The 19317-nt window shown below is 43.2% G+C and overlaps 1 protein-coding gene across 2 annotated transcripts in view; it reads right to left on the bottom strand.

The window, feature by feature from the left end:
* The window catches only part of LOC130117806 (upstream stimulatory factor 2), a 32225-nt gene extending 13231 nt beyond the window's left edge, over nt 1–18994 (bottom strand). For both annotated transcript variants that reach the window (XM_056286043.1, XM_056286044.1), the window contains exons 1-6: nt 18823–18994; nt 18270–18310; nt 16728–16837; nt 13792–13905; nt 13008–13161; nt 12315–12402 (exon numbers count right to left, since the gene is read on the bottom strand). In XM_056286043.1, coding sequence (XP_056142018.1) covers nt 12315–12402; nt 13008–13161; nt 13792–13905; nt 16728–16837; nt 18270–18310; nt 18823–18857 — 542 coding nt within the window. In that variant the 5' untranslated portion in view covers nt 18858–18994. The remainder of the gene's footprint in view (nt 1–12314; nt 12403–13007; nt 13162–13791; nt 13906–16727; nt 16838–18269; nt 18311–18822) is intronic.
* Nucleotides 18995–19317: the final 323 nt, after the last annotated feature.

Below are 19317 nucleotides of genomic sequence, written 5' to 3'. Positions count from 1 at the left end.
GGAGACAGTGGCACTGACGAAAAGACAGGAGGTGGAGCTGGAGGAGTTGAGGATGATAAGATTTTCACTAGGAGTAACGAAGGAGGACAGGATTAGGAAAGAGTATATTAGAGGGACCGCTCAGGTTGGACAGTTTGGAGACAAAGCAAGAGAGGCAAGATTGAGATGGTTTGGACATGTGTGGAGGAGAGATGCTGGGTATACTGGGAGAAGGATGCTGAATATGGAGCTGCCAGGGAAGAGAAAGGCCAAAGAGGAGGTTTATGGATGTGGTGAGCGAGGACATGCAGGTAGCTGGTGTGACAGAGGAAGACGCAGAAGACAGGAAGAAATGGAAACGGGTGATCCGCTGTGGTGACCCCTAACGGGAGCAGCCGAAAGTAGTAGTAGTCGTAAGTAAGCAATATTAATACAACTGGACTCCATGAGTCCAGTGACCTGGTGGTGAAACATAAAGGACACTCTGCTAATGCTTTCAGACTTGGCAACCAGGTATCTCTGTGTACAAGTATCATCCACACCAGGGATGGAAATTAGCACCCGCTACACGCCAAATGCGGGTGGATTTGCGTATTGGCGGGTAAATTTGCTCAACCTACCAGCCACGGTGGCGGGTAAGGAAAAGTAGCAATTTGTGACGTACTGAATCGCGAATCTGCCTTATTTCCCCCCCTATGACCCGCCCTACTCTGCCTCTGATTGGCTAGTACTTGTTGCCAATCAGAGGCAGAGTATAGGGACGCTTGTCTTGCGAGTCTGCTAATTCGCACAGACACTTTGGAGGACGAGGAGAGAGCCAGAAAACACAACGTGGCGTTACATCGCAGGGGTGAAGAGGTCTGCAGAGAAAACATCCCAGGAGGAGACACGGGTTAAAGAGGCAAAGACGAAACGAAAACGTTTTTTTTAATGAGAAGTGGAGAATAACTGACAACGGAGACAGAGAGTCCCGTGATTGGTTAGTTTACGAGGAGACAAGCCAGACAATGTTCTGTTGGGTATGTCGTCAACACGCTTCGGATGCCAACAAGAAAGCTAACAGTTTCATTATTGGGACTAAAAACCTAAAATTGGAAGCCATAAAAGACCATGAATCATCCAAATGCCACATCCATGTAATAAAGATAGTACAGGGAGAATCGACCCCGCAGGATACCGCTGCCATGAACACGTCCCAGTTGGAGAAGATGAGCCTACTGTTTAGAAATGCCCACGCCATCGCCAGAAAAGGAGGCCGTTTACAGGTTACGTGTGGCAATGCAAGTAAATGGTAATTTTTTAGAAACCTATTCACTAACGTGAGATGAAGTGTTGAATTAAGGTCAGAATATAGCTGTCTCGTAATGTCATTAGCTAGCTAACGTTACGTGTAGTTAGCAAGTAAATCGTCGTTTACTAACGTTAGATGAAGTGTTGAATTAAGGTCAGAATATAGCTGTCTTGTAATGTCATTAGCTAGCTAACGTTACGTGTAGTTAGCAAGTAAACGGTCATTTACTAACGTGAGATGAAGTGTTGAATTAAGACCCATACTGACACAATCCCTTCTACTTGTTACAGTCTTGGTTTATGTAATAATAAAGGGAATTTTGGTGGCACTGATACACTGGTTATTTTTTGACAAATATGTTAAATGTTTTAAAGGTAGTGTACACAATTTTGAAAACCATAGAAGAGTAAACTAGATTTTGAAAATAGTATTTTAAGAGCTTAAATATCTAAAATAGCCTATTGCTTGAATATTGTAGATCTTGTTTTATTATTTTTCACATGCAGTTACACACTGCCGGTTAAAACAAGAAAGTGGCTGGTAAAAAAATTGAGTGGCTGGTAGATTTTGGAATCCACCAGCCACAGTGGCAGGTGGACAAAAAAGTTAATTTCCACCCCTGATCCACACCTTCACAGCATACATTTTCTACTGCTGGGGACGCCATCAACCAGGAGCGGGCTTGTCTGTTACCTGAGAAAGCAGACATGTTGATTTTTCTGAAAAAGAACTGCTGAGTGAAGCCTCTGTAAGATGTTAAGGTCTTAGTATGCAGCAGTGAGCATTAGACACTGACTTGTCACTTGCTTGCAACTGTCTGTTTTGCACTGAAGTGAAAAATAAAACCCAAGATTTGTACTGTAATATGAAATGTAATTTTCTTAAATTTTTTACGTGGATTTTATAAAATTGGTATCGAAAAAAGTATCGTTCAGGAACCGGTATCGAAATCAAAGTATCAGCATCGGTACAAGTATTGAACATTTTTGCTCGATACCCAGCCCTACTCGTCGTGGAGGAAACGGCTAACGTGACCACAACTGCAAGTCAGCCTACAACAAACACCATGTTGAAGCAAAGCTTCTTTTTATATCCCCGAGGGCCACCAGTAGTACAAGTCTATCGCTGGGCTTATTTGAAAGGACCTTCGCCCATACAGTGTAGTCGAAAATGAAAGTTTTCGCCGAACGCTTCAAACACTGGAACCAAAATATGACATACCGAGTTGAAAATATTTCACTGAGAAAGCTATTCCAGTGTCGTATGCAGAGACAAGAGCAAAGGTGTGTATTTTTAATATGTTTTTACTATTTTTTGAGAGAGAAATTTGTATTTTTTTGCGTTAATGTATTTATTTCTATTAAGTTAATTTACACAGATTGAAAATATTTTAGAGAGAAATAGTTGCATCCTTTCTTTAAACATTTTAACCCCAGAACTGTTTTGCTTTCTGGCAGTCAGGCCTTTTACCGGTTTATGGCGAATTTACATAGGCATGATGGCACACGTGGACACGGACAAGTTGCAGTCAGTGTGTGTGTGTGTGTGTGTGTATTAAAGAGGCACTAAGCTAGGCACTTTGTTGTACATTGTTTCATTTCAGTTGTCAAATTGTATGAAACTGACACCACAATGCAGTGAAAACACAATTCCTGCTTTTTGCCTTTTTGGGGTTATCGTTTCTTCTTCAGTTACACAGATATGGTGTTGTATCGTAGCTGACTGTCTTGTCATGCGTCGAGTATCGCTGCATCGTGACACTATCGTTATCGTGGGCAATGTATCATGATAGTATTGTATTGTGAGTTACTCTGAGTCCCACCCCTACTGTAAACTCCTTTTTCTTATTAAAAGAAAAAAAAGATGGCGAGTCCGCGGTGGTGTAGCGGTCTAAGCATCGGCTTTGTGTCGATGCTGTTGCCCACTGGGGACTGGGGTTCGCGTCCCGGTCTCGTCGGATCCGACTATGGCCGGACTCGATGAAGCAGCAATCATTGGCAACGCTGTCTTCGGGAGGGGGGCAGAGTCGGCTTGTGTTCGTCACGTGAATGCGTCTCTGTGTGTGTCGGAAAAAGCAGTGGTTCGGCCTGGAGTCGCCTTGTCACGAAAGTGGGGAGGCGTCTCCTTCGAGACTGCCGGCCGGAGAGATGCAGTTGGCAAACGCATGCAGCACGAGGGTGGGTGTTTGAATTAAAATAGGGATCGACTGGCCACTAAATTGAGAGAAAATCGGAAATAAAATTAAAAAAAAGGAAGAAAGAAAAAAGAGATGTAAAGTGCACCAAATATTTGAGCGCAACTATTTGTCTTCCAAGTTGAAACTTGAAAGTTCAGTTATTAATTGCATGAGTCACCCCCTTTTTTTCACGCTATTATGACACATGAAACAAACTTAATGTGTGCACAGTTGTTGCTGTGGCCTTTTCCATCTCCTGCACACCAAATAATAAGAGCTGTGTGGAGTTTCTGACCTACCCCCAGAACTAAACTGCTGGTGTCTGATATGTCTGTCTTTGAAATAGTGAGCAAAGTCAAAACAGCAGTCCCTCTTGTATATCTCCAGGCATCTTAAATGGATTTCAGCTGTAGAACAGGTTCTGTCCTGCAGCATTTGTAAAAATGTTTGAATAAGTAAACCTCAAGGTCCTTCCCTGTCTGTAGCTTATAGAAGCACACCTCATTTGAGGGGTCCAGAGATTTATTTTTACAGAGAAATCAAGAGGAAAGCTACCCATTTTCTTCAGTGTCCTGTACCAATGATGACATGACTGAGGGAGAGCACCGGGGTTATTTTGGTACGTAACTCTGAACCGATTTCTTGAAGGACAACTCCTCGTTTTGCACAGACTCACCGACTTGCTCAAGGACATTTAAGCAGAAAGGTTAAAGGCTTCTTTCAGGGCCGAGGCAACATCTCCCTTCTCAATGCCACCACCTTGCTTCCACTTTTACAGAGGACAACATTCTGGTCTTCTGGGGACATGGGTTATACAAATCAAAACTTCAAAAGGTAGTCTGTTTCCTTAAAAGCAAGAGACAGCTCCATTGTTTTGACAGGGTCTCTCATTCTAAGATATCCACAATAAACAACCGGTGATGTGTCATTATTAGACAGAAACTGTTAACCAAGCATGATTATTTATTCACCTCGATTATCTCAACATTTCTGATGCATCTTTTGAAGAGATTATTTCAGAGTATGCTCGCCAAACTTTGGCACCTAACCATATATTTCAAACTGTGATAAATTCAAATTAAACATGACTCAGGAAGGAGTCAGATGGACCTTTCTCCATTCTCAGCTGACATGGATGGCATAGCGCTGCAACACGTGTCTTTCAATTGAATTAAAGGCATTAATTGTGACCAAGCCAGAGGTAACACGGGGATTCCAACCGGCGATCCCTGTATTGGTAGGCAATGGAATAGACCACTATGCTTCCCGGACACATAAGATTTATATTTACTTATAATTTCTTTGTCATTTCTCAGTACTCACATATATTGATACAAATTTTGTCCTCTGGCTTTACCCCTTCCTATACACTAGGAGCAGCATGGAGGGACCAACTCCAGTTTAAGATTTCAGTCTGCTATTAGCCTCAGTCTATAACATTTTACAAACTGAAACTGACAAGAGCCAGACAGAGATACTAAACGCCTACAGTTCTGTTATATTAATACTTTTAATGAGATAGCCATAACAGTAGGCTTAACAGTATAATACTCTGAAATTTTTCTGACAAAGAAATCACAAATCAGTCAAATACATTATTTTTACCAATTACCATCACAGTAAAGAACGAAAAATAAATGAACGAACAGTAATAAATAGAACAAGGTAGCGCAATTCTAATAACAGCAGCACAGCTGAGCTCTTGGCGAACTGAAATGTGACGTCACTGCTGTGTGTGAGAGGGATGTCACGTGCCTAAGCTGAGACAACATATATTTCCACATTTTAACAGTACTATTAAAAAGTATAAATACAGTACAAGAATGTGCCGACAAAATGTATTTTTGCAGTTCACCTTTATCGATAGCCTACATTTAGGGAAAAAAACGAATATCCGAATGCCAAAATTGAAAACCGAATACCTTCCCAATGAACGAATATCTGGATAGTCAAATACTCGGGTCCAGCCCTACTAATTTCCAGGTCCTAATGGAAAAATAACTTTGCCACGAGCACAGCTAACTACAATGGATCGGGGTCAGCGCAAAAGCAATCTGACATCTGCGGTTCGCACATCAAGAGCATGGATGTACTGGACACCGGATCGGTACAAAATAAGACTGTAGTAAAAAACCTGGGTGTTATCACTGACACCGAGTTGGATTTTAAATCACATATCAACAATGTACAAAGGGTGCCTTTTTTCACCGGAAAAATATTGCTAGAATTAGACCCTACCTCTCCCTGGAAGACGCTAAAAAGGTGACGCATACTTTTATTGCTTCGCGTCTAAATTATTGCAATGCACTTCTTACTGGTTTACCCAAAAAAGTATCAATAGGCGGCAACTAGTACAGAACAGGCAGCAAGGGTCGTAACAAAAACCAGGATGAGAGCTCACATTACCCCAGTTTTAGCATCTTTACACTGGCTTCCTGTAGCACTGAGGATTGATTTTAAAATTATTTTACTGGTGTTTAAAGCTCTACGTGGTTCAGCACCCTCATACCTGTCTGACTGCTTATCTGATTATGTTCCGAGCCGCTCTCTTAGATCCTCTGGTGCTGGCCTGCTCACTGTCCCTAGAATGAACTACAAAAAGTATGGCGAAGCAGCATTTTGTTTTTATGCACCGACGGCTTGGAATAGACTCCCCCAACAAATAAGAGACGCAGTGTCCAGATAGTTTAATCAGCTCAACACCCATTTTTATGCTCTTGCTTTTAATTAATTCCATTTTATTTCTTTTACTCTTGTTTTTTTTATCTTGTACTGTGGTTTTATTTCTTGCCTTGTTTTATGTTTTTTGCCTAGGTCTGTGTTTTATTACTTTTAACTTATTTTATCTGTATTGTGGTTGAGTTTTATTGTTTCCCTTGTTTTTAATGTAAAGCACTTTGAGCTGCATTTTATGTATGAAAGGTGCTACACAGGTTTATTATTATTAAAAATGGCGCCTGTTCATTCCTATGAGAATCGCTCACCTAGCGCATATGCCGAAAAAGTTTCTGGCTTCCGGGTTACTTCCGGGTACATGCGGCCCATTGAATATGCGCAGTAGCGTTACTCCCATCATGCCTCTAGGCCAGCGGTCGGGAACCTATGGCTCGCGAGCCATATATGGCTCTTCCGGTGACGGCATATGGCTCCCAGACAATTTTGAGTTGAAAATTATTTTTTTTTCAAAAAAATCAGTTTGGAACTGATTTTAAAATACTTGTGATATTTCTTAATAATACTGTGTCATTTTAAAGTAAACAGAAATTAGTTTTGAAGATAAATTTCACGGGTCACGGGTCACCCGTGGGTCGGGTCGGGAACCAATGGCTCGCGAGCATGTCCGGGTCATTGTAAAGGTGAAGAAATCAATTTTATCAGATAGCCAACTAGTTTATCCGCTTCAACCCTTGTAACGGAAAAGATGGCGAAAAGAAAAAAAGACGATGGTTACCGTGCATTCCAGGCTGCGTGGACAGAGGAATTTGCATTTGTGGAGAGAGCAGGATCTGCGGTATGTCTAATATGCAATGATAAAATTGCATCGATGAAACGGTCAAATATAAAGCGGCACTTCGATACGCACCATGCTTCATTTGCATCGAAATATCCAGCGGGGGACAGCAGGAAAAGGGCATGCGAGGAGCTACAGCGGAGAGTGCAGACGAGTCAGCAGCAACTACGTGTGTGGACCAAGCAAGGGGACGGGAATTCCGCTAGCTTTGCGGGGGCTTTGGCAATAGTAAGGAATGGAAAGTCATTCACAGATGGCGAGTATGCCAAAACATTCATGCTTGATGTGGCCAATGAACTGTTTGATGACTTCCCAAATAAAGACAAGATAATCAAACGAATAAAAGACATGCCCCTGTCAGCAAGAACTGTGCACGATCGTAGCATCATGATGGCAAATCAAGTCGAGGAAACACAAATTAAGGACATAAACGCCGGGACATACTTTTCTCTCGCGTTAGATGAGTCAACAGACGTTAGCCATCTATCTCAGTGCAGTATCATTGCCAGGTATGCTGCAGGTGACACACTGCGTGAGGAAAGCTTGGCTGTTTCGCCAACGAAAGGGACACCAAGAGGACAGGATTTATTCATGTCTTTCATGGAGTTTGCTAAAGAAAAAAAACTACCGATGGATAAACTTATTTCTGTCTGTACTGATGGTGCACCCTGTATGTTGGGGAAGAACAAAGGATTTGTAGCGCTTCTCCGTGAACATGAAAAGAGAGCCATCCTAAGTTTTCATTGCATCCTGCACCAGGAGGCGCTTTGCGCTCAGACGTGTGGCCAGGAGCTTGGCGAGGTGATGTCTCTGGTCATTCGAGTAGTCAACTTTATTGTTGCCCGAGCTTTAAATGATCGCCAGTTTAAAGCTCTGTTAGAAGAAGTTGGGAATCATTATCCCGGTCTGCTTTTACACAGCAACGTGCGTTGGTTGTCAAGGGGGAAGGTGCTCAGCCGTTTTGCAGCTTGCCTGAGTGAAATCCGGACTTTTCTTGAAATGAAAGGCGTCAAGCATCCTGAGCTAGACAACACTGACTGGCTCCTGCAGTTTCACTATCTCGTGGACATAACTGGCCATCTGAACCAGCTCAATGTGAAAATTCAAGGTATTGGAAATACAATCTCATCCCTTCAACAAGCAGTGTTTGCATTTGAAAGCAAGCTGGAAGTCTTTCTCAGGGACATTGAAACAGGTCGTCTTCTGCACTTTGAAAGACTGCAACAATTTAGAGATGCATGCTTAGCAAGTGACTCCACTCAACATCTGGATCTCCAGCAGCTAGCTGGCTTTACGTTCAATCTCCTGCAGTCATTCAAAGCACGTTTTGGAGAATTTCGTGCGCGCACTGGTCTTTTCAAGTTCATCACTCATCCACATGAGTGTGCAGTGGACAAAATCGACCTGACATGCATCCCCGGGGTCTCTATCGGAGACTTTGAGCTGGAAGTTGCTGACCTGAAGGCATCAGACATGTGGATGAGTAAGTTCAAGTCACTTAATGGAGAGTTGGAAAGTCTTGCGCGACAGCGAGCAGAGCTGGCGAGGGAACACAAGTGGACAGAAATTAAAAATCTTCAACCTGAAGACCAGCTGATTCTTAAAACTTGGAACGAGCTTCCTGTGACATACCAAACAATGCAGCGTGTGAGTATTGCCGTATTGACCATGTTTGGCTCTACATATGCATGTGAACAGTCTTTCTCGCATATGAGGAACATTAAGACCAACCTACGCTCACGTTTAACTAATGGAAGCCTCAACGCCTGCATGAAGCTCAACCTCACCACGTATGAACCAGACTACAAGGCCATCAGCAAAACCATGCAGCACCAGAAGTCGCATTAAAAGTAAGACATATTTAATGTATTATACGTTAAAAATACTATATGGCTCTCAATGAAATATATTTAGAAATATTTGGCTTTTATGGCTCTCCCAGTCAAAAAGGTTCCCGACCCCTGCTCTAGGCTATGAGAACGAGCGGACCGCGTTCAGGATCCGGCGCTGCGCGTTCATGAATGCTACACTAGTGACCAATAAATGCAACGCAAAACCACAAACTCAAAATATCTCTTTGTGTGAAAGAGGAGGCTCAGCTTTGTGTCATTTATCACCTTCACCTTTGATTTTTGCTCATCCGAACAGCGTTTGTTTAACCTAGCAAAGATCCTCGTTCCAGAGACACAACATGACCGCGCGTAGAGCGCTCGTACACAGCCGTGACGTCATGCAGGGGGGGGGTTTCTGGGCTTTGGAAAATTTGTAAAAAGAGTAAAACCCCATGGCTTAAAAACACACAATACAAAGAGTAATAATTGACCACGATTACAGCTGCAGGTGTCCTGTCAACAGTTTTTACATGCGCCTCTTTTACAATGGTGGTCTATGGGGAGAATGCTTTTCGGGCCACAGGAGATTTTTCGCTGCAATACTACAAGTGACCACTGGGAAAAATTTGGCTGCAAGGCTGAGCGGCGGCGCCGTATCCAGTTCTACTAATACATCCATGGTCAAGAGCAGGGTAGAATCAGCAGGGACTTGCGGGAAGGGAGTGGTTGGGAGGAAGTTGGGCTGGTGTACTTCTTTCACTCTTTTTATGATCTATTTTGTTAGTTCATTTGTTGAAAGGGATTGTGAGGGAATGTGAATACTGTCCTCGGCAGCTTAAACCATCATGGTGCAGCACCTCGTTACCCATCTCTGAGAACGGCAAGTAAGAGGGGGGGGTTTAATCTATTTTACTTACACAAACACACACACACACACACACACACACACACACACACACACACCAATGACAGTGTCAGTGGTAATAAATTGTAGGCCTGAACCTTGTGCCCCTTCTCCCCAAAATACATCAGTTGTATGTCATAAACAGTTCACATGAGAGGAAATAGACAGAAAGGCACACAATGTAGGCAAGCAGGTGAAAAAATTAAACGCTCCCTACTTGAACAGACATGAAATGCAAATGCACTCCGCAACCAAGCTCTCTTCTCCTGACTGAAGAGCAGGCAGCTCTATTTCGTGAACATCAAACACCATGAAAAACAAGAGAAATTGCTGCAAAAATTTAGAAACTCAGCCCCAGTAACCCCAGTATCACTGGCTGAACCACAACAAAGTACACAAGATGAATTGGGCCTTGGAAAACTGAACGCCACAGTGACAGCGGTCAGTCTACCGGTCTATTTAGGTACAAAGGCCCCAGTCACACCAGGAATTGGTACAGCAATTATCTTTTTCATGTGTTCTTGCAGTACCGAGAGCTTGTTGACCAAAAAACACTAAATACAATTAATAAAACAGTTATACCATCTACTTCTGCTTTACAACTGCAAACCATGCCACATATTTTTGTAGCAATGTATATATATTTTTTTTTTCTTTTTTTTTTTTTTTTTTTCTGGCAGAACACGTATAAAATTGGATGATGCAACACTGCTAAAATGATAGTTCTCCATTTTGGACTCTCCAGTGCAAGTGACCTGTCAGCAGTTAACACAGTCAAAGCAGTTTGCTATTGGTCTATGGTGCAAATATGTGTCAAAGTTCACAAAAGTTGTACTCTACACAAAGGCATTGTGCAATTTTGCTTCGCTACCAGAAGCTAATCCTCTGATTGCAATGATTCCACCCAAATGAATTAATTTTGGTACAAAATATTGCTGTTGTAAATGCTGGTGTGACCAGGTCCTTGGACTGAAATAATGATTGGATGGGAAGATAGCCCTATGATGAGTGTTAGGGAGGTCTAGTATTTGTATTCCTTTGTTAAGGTAGCTCATGGTGTCTTGATGATGGAGGAGGACATCAATCAGGAGGTAGGTGTGTGTGTGTCAAACAATCTCTTGAGGAAAAGTGTTAAAACTCCAAGAACTACCAAAACAACAGTTAAGGACTGTCATGATATCAATTGTGGACACTGTAAGAGGCAGGGAGGCATAGGAGTCAGAGATCAAAATGCAACTGATTGGTTAGTGGCTTTGATCCATTAAGGAAGAAGAAAAAAGGAAGAAAATCCACTTTATTTGACATTGTATTCTTACAACGAAATGTGTTCTCTGCATTTAACCCATCCGATTGTATAGGAGCAGTGGGCAGCTGCAGCGCCTGGGGACCAACTCCAGTTCTTCTCTCCATTGCCTTGGTCAGGGGCACAGGCAGGAATATATCAACCCTAACATGCATGTCTTCATGATTAAGCATGCACTGATCTCTAACAGGCAGCATTAAAGCTCTATGTTAGTGTCCTTGAGCAACTAAACCGACCACCAGCCGCTGACTTGTTAAGTTGCTCTGGAGAGGAGTACTAGCTTGACAGCTGACATGCAGCCAGTATCACGGGTTAAGGGTCTTAACAAAAGCATGGTTCAAAATGGATACAAGTATTCACTGATTTAAACGCTAATTCAATTTGGAAATAGCCTAGGTCATGTGTTCATTTTGGACTGTCCAACAAGCCACAGACTGGGCTTTGACAATTACCTAGTAAACAATGGGAACATGTTTAAACTTAATTTGACCTTAAACAAACTTACATCATTTGGGCATACACCGCACTGTGCCAAGGACTTTCATCTATAGCCATATACTCTGAATTTAAACTTCATCATTTTTGAATTCCCTTTACTAAATGACAGGAGGAATGAATAAGCCTGAAATGGGCCTGTAGTATGCAATGACAAAAAAAAAGAAGCTACAAATCAATTCTGCTCAATTCCCCCCTAACCTTGTTGACTGCTGGTTATCTTAATGACTGCAATCTCCATGTAACCAACAGTCAGAGAGACTCCGAGAGATCGTTTATAGCTCAATTATTATGATGCACGCATGTTGTGAGTTTCAGAGGTAAGCAAAATAAGAGGAGGAAGAGTGAGAGGGGGAAACCAGGTCGGCCAGGACATGAGGAGATAAAAAGATCACTGAGATTACATCACCTTCCTCAGCAAGCCCACTACAGAGAAATGAGAGACTCCAGGGGCGACAAGGCAGTCTGGGCCAAACTGGAAAATCAAGGTAACATTCGCTGTTGTAGAAATGAATCAAAACTGACTTAACCACAGCAAATACCTCTATAGCAGCGAACATTATAGAGCAATTGCCCCAACTTTTGAACAGGGAAAAAAATAACTATTTCCCTCCGAAAATCAGTGCAGCAATTACTGACTTACTGCTTGGTAAAGTGACCAAAGGGCCTAATTCCAGTGGTATCTTACTATGGGAATCCAAGTAATTTTTTGGAGTACTGAGTCATGGTCACTTTACTCTCAAAAGTAGCTGTGCTTCAGATTGCATTGCCAATGGAGTCTCCTTCCCATGATGCAAGCTAATATAGAAAATCTGTTACTCACGCAGGGTAGGGTTGGGTACGTGGGGCTATTGTTCGCGGTGAGCCTGTCTGAATGACATCAGGCGGCGTCATCATCACATAAAACTGACCTGTGGAAAGGACCGGGAAATCATCAAACAGGAGCAGGAGCACAGGAGAGGAGGGAGAGTAGGACATGTGAGGAGCGCATGTGACATGAAGTAAATACAAACCATGGAACTTGATTCATTTGAGTCCCGGGTAATTGTTTGAACTACTGTAATTTCCAATTCGCTAGAGGCTGAAAACCCCCACCCTTCAGAAGAAAACAAGTCAAGCAGATTAGTAAATAAGCTTTTCTGGTGTTGACCAAAAATCTGTGGCCTATAAATCAGTATTACAGGGAAAATCCTTTTCATTCAAACTAAGTAAGTACAGTTTCATTAAATTATATTTGGAGTTTTGATTACCATATTTCATCCTGTTTTTTTTCTTTAGCTAAGAAAGGAAATGTGATTCTTTTTTAATACTGTCGAGCCCTTGCATCACATGCCCAGATCTTGTGAATGATGGTTTCATCTTGCTTTGCGTCACGTCATGGTTGGCTAATGACTGGGGAAAAGAAGCCAGTTGTTCCCTCTGTCTGTCTCTGCTCAGCAGTCTGCTTTATCATCGGAGGCGGGTATGGCTGAATTAGCCCTCCGCTTAGGATAAGCGTCAGCCAGTGTTGACTCACCCCCTGCCTGTGTGAGTGTGGGGTCCGCGGTGGCCTGCACAGACACAGTCCCGTCGCTCACCGCTGTTGCGGGGAAGTAGGCGAAGCGCGTCTCCCCACCCACTGCCTCTCCTGCTGGGCTTCCTCCATTGCTGAATGGGTTCTGGATGACAGCCTACAACAGAGAGATAGGATACTTTTAACAGGCAGCGATGAAACGGTTGCAGTGGGTAACAGAACACCTCAAGTCACTGTCAGACTCAGTATTGATGCCTGCTACAGTGAAGTTAGACATCCCTCCAAGGTTTCGGCTGCTTTCTGGTGTTTTCTGTCATTTCAATAAGGTTCAGCGGTGCAGTTGGGCATTTAGAATACAGGGTTTGGGATGAGGACTGTCAGTGGAGAATAAAGCAGGGTTAACCACTCTAAGATTTATAACAACACCAACTCAACCCACACCGCCGAAACATTTCAACCACAGAGGAGAACAGCAACTTTTGAAGTTCTTTAAAATATACAAAAGTAGGTGTCTGTGTATTACATATTTAAATGAATGCGACAGACAAGAATTTACCCTTGACTGGTGTTCAGACAACATGGTTAAATTTAACTGAATTTCAGCTGAAGAAGAACATGGCAGTTACTCTTTGAACTCAACAACTCAACAAATCTTTCAGATTAGCATTTCATGTTTTGATTACAGTCACCATAATGTTGTTTTTTTTTTTTTAAATAAAAATTAATTATCTGGTCTAAAAGGTCAGCCTGCAAAGAAATGATCAAGAAAAGGTGGAGCCTCTTGTACCTGAGCCACTGCCTGTGGAGCGCCAGTGAAGGAAGCTGTGGACACCACACTCACCGCTCCATCGTCTCTGCTTTCCAGCTGCTGGTCAGTCACCTGGACAACACGGTACGTAACCTGAGGGGTGGAGAGAAAGACACAGACAGAGAGAAAGAAAGAGGGAGGGAGGGAGAGAGAGAGATTCTTATATGTGCTTCTCTCCTCCCTGAGGCAGGTGTTCTATGTACAAAGCAAACCTTACCTCACAGGTAGACTTGTTTATCATATCTACAGGATCAGTATCCGACTTGACGATCCTGTTTTAGGCAGCACATTGGTCTCACCATCCCAGACAATATTTTATGCTTCAGAATGGGCCTTATTCAATTCAAAACAGATCCAGAAAATCTGCTTGTCTGCTCCAAAGAATCAGTATTTGTACCTCTTAATCATGTGACTCGCCTCCTGACTGACATGTGACACCAGCCACATGCCAATCCTGGACCGGACTAGAATCACATGACCACTCATACAGGCGCCATTAACACCAAGTGAGCAACAAGGATCAACAACAACCTATTAATTTAGTCCGGTCAAAAATTTCTAAATCAGAACAGAATGTGAATGCAAACCTGTCTTTCCAAATTTATTTTTTGCATCCTTTTTCCTCATCTATGGCTGCAGTCACAAGAGTAACAATTTGACTGTAGTTCAAGACTGTGGTGCCAACCAGGAAGCTCATCTGACAATCTTTAGTCATGAAAGTTAAATCAAGTCCCAGATACACAATGCATAGCTACTACATGATCTCCCTCCCAATGTCCCATGTGCAACCCACAATATTAAAGACCACATATCATAAATGAACATATTCAGAGTTCGAGACTTCAGTTTAGTTTAGTTCAAACCACTTCAAAATTCAACACATTTCAGCTCAAGCAAGTAATCCATTTACATGAGGCTTCTACATAAGCCACTTAAGAAGGGACCAGCAGTTTTTCTAGTTCCACTGTGTATTGGGCATGGATAGTGAATATTGAATGAGAGCTCTATTCTTTTCCGGGGCTCTGTGGGACTTAGTTTCTGATGCTCACATGGGACAGTGCTACTCTGTGGCTAAGTTCGGGCAGGACACTTCACATGCTTCTGCATATATTGTTGTCATAGAGTCCTTGCTTCTTTTCTGCATTTTGTCATTATCACCAAGTGTATTCATTAAAGCTGCAATCTAGGGTTGGGTAATTTGTCAAAATGTTCCCATCGGCCACCGTCAGGCCAACAATCAGCGATTGCCGATAGTGAAGAAATGTCGTTGGCTGCTCTTTTATTTATCTGCAATGCGCACATAGTGCAGTTGACTCTCATGGCCACATGGTGCTATCTTTAATGTTTATGCACATTTGATATGGTTTTCATATGTTTACATAAAGTACTGGACAGTTTAGAGACAAAGCAAGAGAGGCAAGATTGAGATGGCTTGGACATGTGTGGAGGAGAGATGCTGGGTATATTGGGAGAAGGATGCTGAATATGGAGCTGCCAGGGAAGGGGAAAAGAGGAGGTTTATGGATGTGGTGAGGGAGGACAGGTAGCTGGTGGAAGATGCAGAGGACAGGAAGAGATGGAAACAGACGATCCACTGTGGCGACCCCTAACGGGAGCAGCCAAAAGTCGTAGTAGACAAAGTATTGGCCATGATATTATTTTTATGTTGATGCCAACAAGAAGCACATAGTGCTGCCGATTCTATTTGTGGTTTTCAATATAAAAGGTAGTGAAATGATTTCAGTGTGTGTAATGTATCAGTACTTTTTTAACATTTTCAGCACATTTTTACAATACCGCGATAATATCAATAATAACTCGTGATACTTTTAGCCACTATAATCGTGATGTGAAATTTTCATATCGTTTCATGCTTAGGTTGTAGACACTCCAGTTACCGTATACTGCTGCAGAACACTTTTCTACTGTAGTTTGATGATTGTCCAACAGAATCACCACATCTCATCCAATTTCAAATGAATAAAATAATGCAAAATCTTACGGATTGCAGTTTTGACTAGACAGCTGCAAGAAAAATAATCTATGGACTACTTAAGTGTAATGTACGGTAATAGCAGCATATATATGTTACTGTAACGGTAATAATTACATCAAAGCATGCTGTTTTACTGTTTAATTTCATCGATTCATTAAAGGATATTCATTTTCAAGTTTGACATTATGTTTCCATTACCTCTCGCCAACAGGAGATGTTGAAAACATGTAAACTTACTGATTGCAGGTTTAAGTGGTTCATTTCTAAATATGGTACCAGCTTGTTGAACTTACCCATTTGGCATCTATTGCACATCAATCTGTCCTGGAAGAAGGATCTCTCCTCTGATTCTCTTCCTGAGGTTTCTGTTTTTCTATTCCTGATTTTTTTTTTCCTGTGGACTTTTTCCCTCATCTGGATCCCACCTCTAATGTTAGACGGTATCGTCTACCATTGTATTCGCTCGCTATTTTAATGTAAAGCCCGCTTGCACTGTAACTGTGATGTAGAGTAATACAAAGAAACTTGATTTGAATACTGAATGCATAGTGATATATATAGTCTACTGGCAATCCGAACTGTACATCCAACAAGTTCCTTGTTTTATTCATAACATCCTGTTGTCTCTTTAGTGTGTGTGTCACTATGTTCTAAGGAGCTCTACTGATAATCATCAGTATGTATCTGAACTAATGTTACCTCTGCAAATTCATGTATGTTTATCATACTTGAAAAATAACAGCAATTATGACCTCAAAGTACATGTATTTATATGTGCTGTAAAAATGTCATCTCATCGAATTAAAATCTAAATTACAGCTTAGGGACACTAGATCATTTCAGTTATACACAAAAAGAAATCACTTCAACCCAATAAGCAGCAGTGTGATGAGGTTCATTATTTCCATCGGTGACCTACCTGCCCACCCTCAGTGCGAAACTGATACTGGATGTTGTGGTCTCCGAATGCTGAAGCCTGCTGAACACTGGCTATTGTAACAGCTGTCTGCTCTTCTCCTCCTGTTCCGTCTCCAGGTAAAGGGAGAAAAAAGGTAGCGGTGAGTTAGGAAGTGAAAGGAGAAGGGGAACAGAAGCTTAATCCTAATAAGCAAGACAATTTCCACGGCAGAGGAAACCATGCACTTCCCTCCACTGGCTATGTAAACCTATGCAGTCACTTACCTTGATTAAAAAAAAAAATGGTATCATGCACTCTTTAGCCCAGGGGTGGGCAATCTTATCCAGAAAGGGCCAGTGTGGGTGAAGGTCTTTATTCCAACCAAGCAATTACACACCTGTGTCTCCTAATCAAGTTCTTCAGCAAAGACTCTACTGGTTGATTAGTGGGATCAGGTGTGTAACTGCTTGGTTGGAACAAAAACCTTCACCCACACTGACCCTTTGTGGATAAGATTGCCCACCCCTGCTTTAGCCAGGAATTTACTTGTAACTTTGTACATTAAAATGCAATGCAATACGCTTTACATTATATAAAAATGCACAGCAAAGAATAATTAACGAGTAAAGAAGAAATGAGAATAAATAAATAAATGTATTTAAAAAAAGTCAAAACCCTGACAAGATAGTGTGAGGAAAATATAAGAGTGAGAAATCAAAATATAATTGATTACATTAAGACAAACAGAACCTATAATTGCTCGATAGCAGATTAAGAGCTAATGAATAAAGGTAGAAAGGGTTACCTTAGAAGAAAGCACAACTGAAAAGATTGGGGGGGGGCTTGTTTTTGTTTTGTTTGTTTTTTAATAAAAGCTGCTGATGAACTGGCTGTTCTCGGTTCCAATAGAATATTGCAAACTTTAGGAGCATATATATATAGAGGGTTGCTTCACCATGAGTCTCAGTTCTTCTTCTTGGACTAGTTGGGAGAGGAGTGCCTGTGAGTGTGGGTTCTACCAGAAACAAATGCATGCAGCATAATGTGTATATAGTCGGGAGTATTAAAAGATTCATAAATAAGTAATATAACGCCAAAACTAATTCGCATGTGACAGCCAGTAAAGAGATTCCAAAGGGAGGAAAAATGGGAATAGTATGCTATGGCTAGTGAGTGGCCTTTCTGGGATAACCGAGGCTGTGTGAATGTGAGTCGTGGCAGGGCTTGCATGGGGTCGGGGGCAGGGGGCACTGGGCACTTTGCCCCCTTGGCTTGTGGCAGGGCTTGCATGGGGTCGGGGGCAGGGGGCACTGGGCACTTTGCCCCCTGGGCTTGTGGCAGGGCTTGCATGGGGTCGGGGGCAGGGGGCACACGGCCCTTTGCCCCCTGGGCTTGTGGCAGGGCTTGCATGGGGTCGGGGGCAGGGGGCACTGGGCACTTTGCCCCCTTGGCTTGTGGCAGGGCTTGCATGGGGTCGGGGGCAGGGGGCACACGGCCCTTTGCCCCCTGGGCGTGAGAAAGGGGGGCGCAGCATGTGGTCGGAACATCTCGAGCAACACTTACCTTCAGATATCCGGCCCGCCTCCTCCGCTTGCTCGTCTTGGCTGTGAACATGAAGTGGAGGTATCTTAGTATGACTAACTTGGCCGAGTTGTATTCCAACAGCAATCCGTAACTCTTATCCGAGGTTTTCCCGTTTGGGCTTTAGGAAGTGAGGGGTAACTCAGGCAACGCAAACGGCAAACACACCGGTCACACTTCCCCACCCTTCGCTCCCGTCTTTAAGTCACACACCGCGGCGGCGGCGGCGGCGACCGTGAAGATAGCCGTTTATAGCTGACAGCTAGCCCGGCTAACTTCTCCCCCGCGCCACCGACCTCCTTCGCGGGTTGTGTGTCACAGAGCCGCGGGCTTTCTGGCGTGTGTCTCCCCGCCGGCCGCCTCCTCTAACCCAGCTGTGGGGGCAAACTCCGCTAAACTCGTGTTCTATTAACCCGCTTTCGGGTCAGGCGGGCCCACACACGCGTGGCTAGCTAGGCTAGCTGTGTAGCACGGTAGCTAGGCTGGTTAGCTAGCTAGCTAGCCGTGGTGGCCGGGCTGGCGGGCGGTGGCTTACCGTGTGTTGTCCAGGCTCCGGTCGAGCATATCCATCAGGGTTAGCGGGAAAGCGATGCTCGCTGTCGCGCGCACAGATGGAAGCGCTGATCACGGGAACAAACACGTCATGTGAGAGAGAGACGGCCCACACACGTGAGGCGCACACCGCGCTCTGCACCTTAAGATGGACACCGCCGCCGCCGCCGCCGCTACCGGATGGTGATGGTGATGGAGATGATGGTGATGGTGATGGAGATGATGATGGTGATGGTGATGATAAGCGCGGGTTCCCTCTCCAAGTGGCTTGCCCCGAAAACCTTTGCTCAAACACGTAATTCTGGCGTTTTTTTAGACTTTATCCGCTAGAACAGTGGTTCTCAACCGGGGGTCCGCGGACCCCTAGTGGTCCGTGGTGTAATTGCAAGGGGTCCGTGAAAATAAAATATCTTTAAAAAAAAGATCCTATGACATTTATAGAAATAGGATTATTTTACTCAAATGTGACTGAGACCTT

Source organism: Lampris incognitus, chromosome 9 (genome assembly GCF_029633865.1).
Source record: "Lampris incognitus isolate fLamInc1 chromosome 9, fLamInc1.hap2, whole genome shotgun sequence".
NCBI classification, from domain to species: Eukaryota; Metazoa; Chordata; class Actinopteri; order Lampriformes; family Lampridae; genus Lampris; species Lampris incognitus.
The sequence above is the reverse complement of the archived record's forward strand: the minus strand, read 5'-3'. Positions and strand labels throughout refer to the sequence as shown.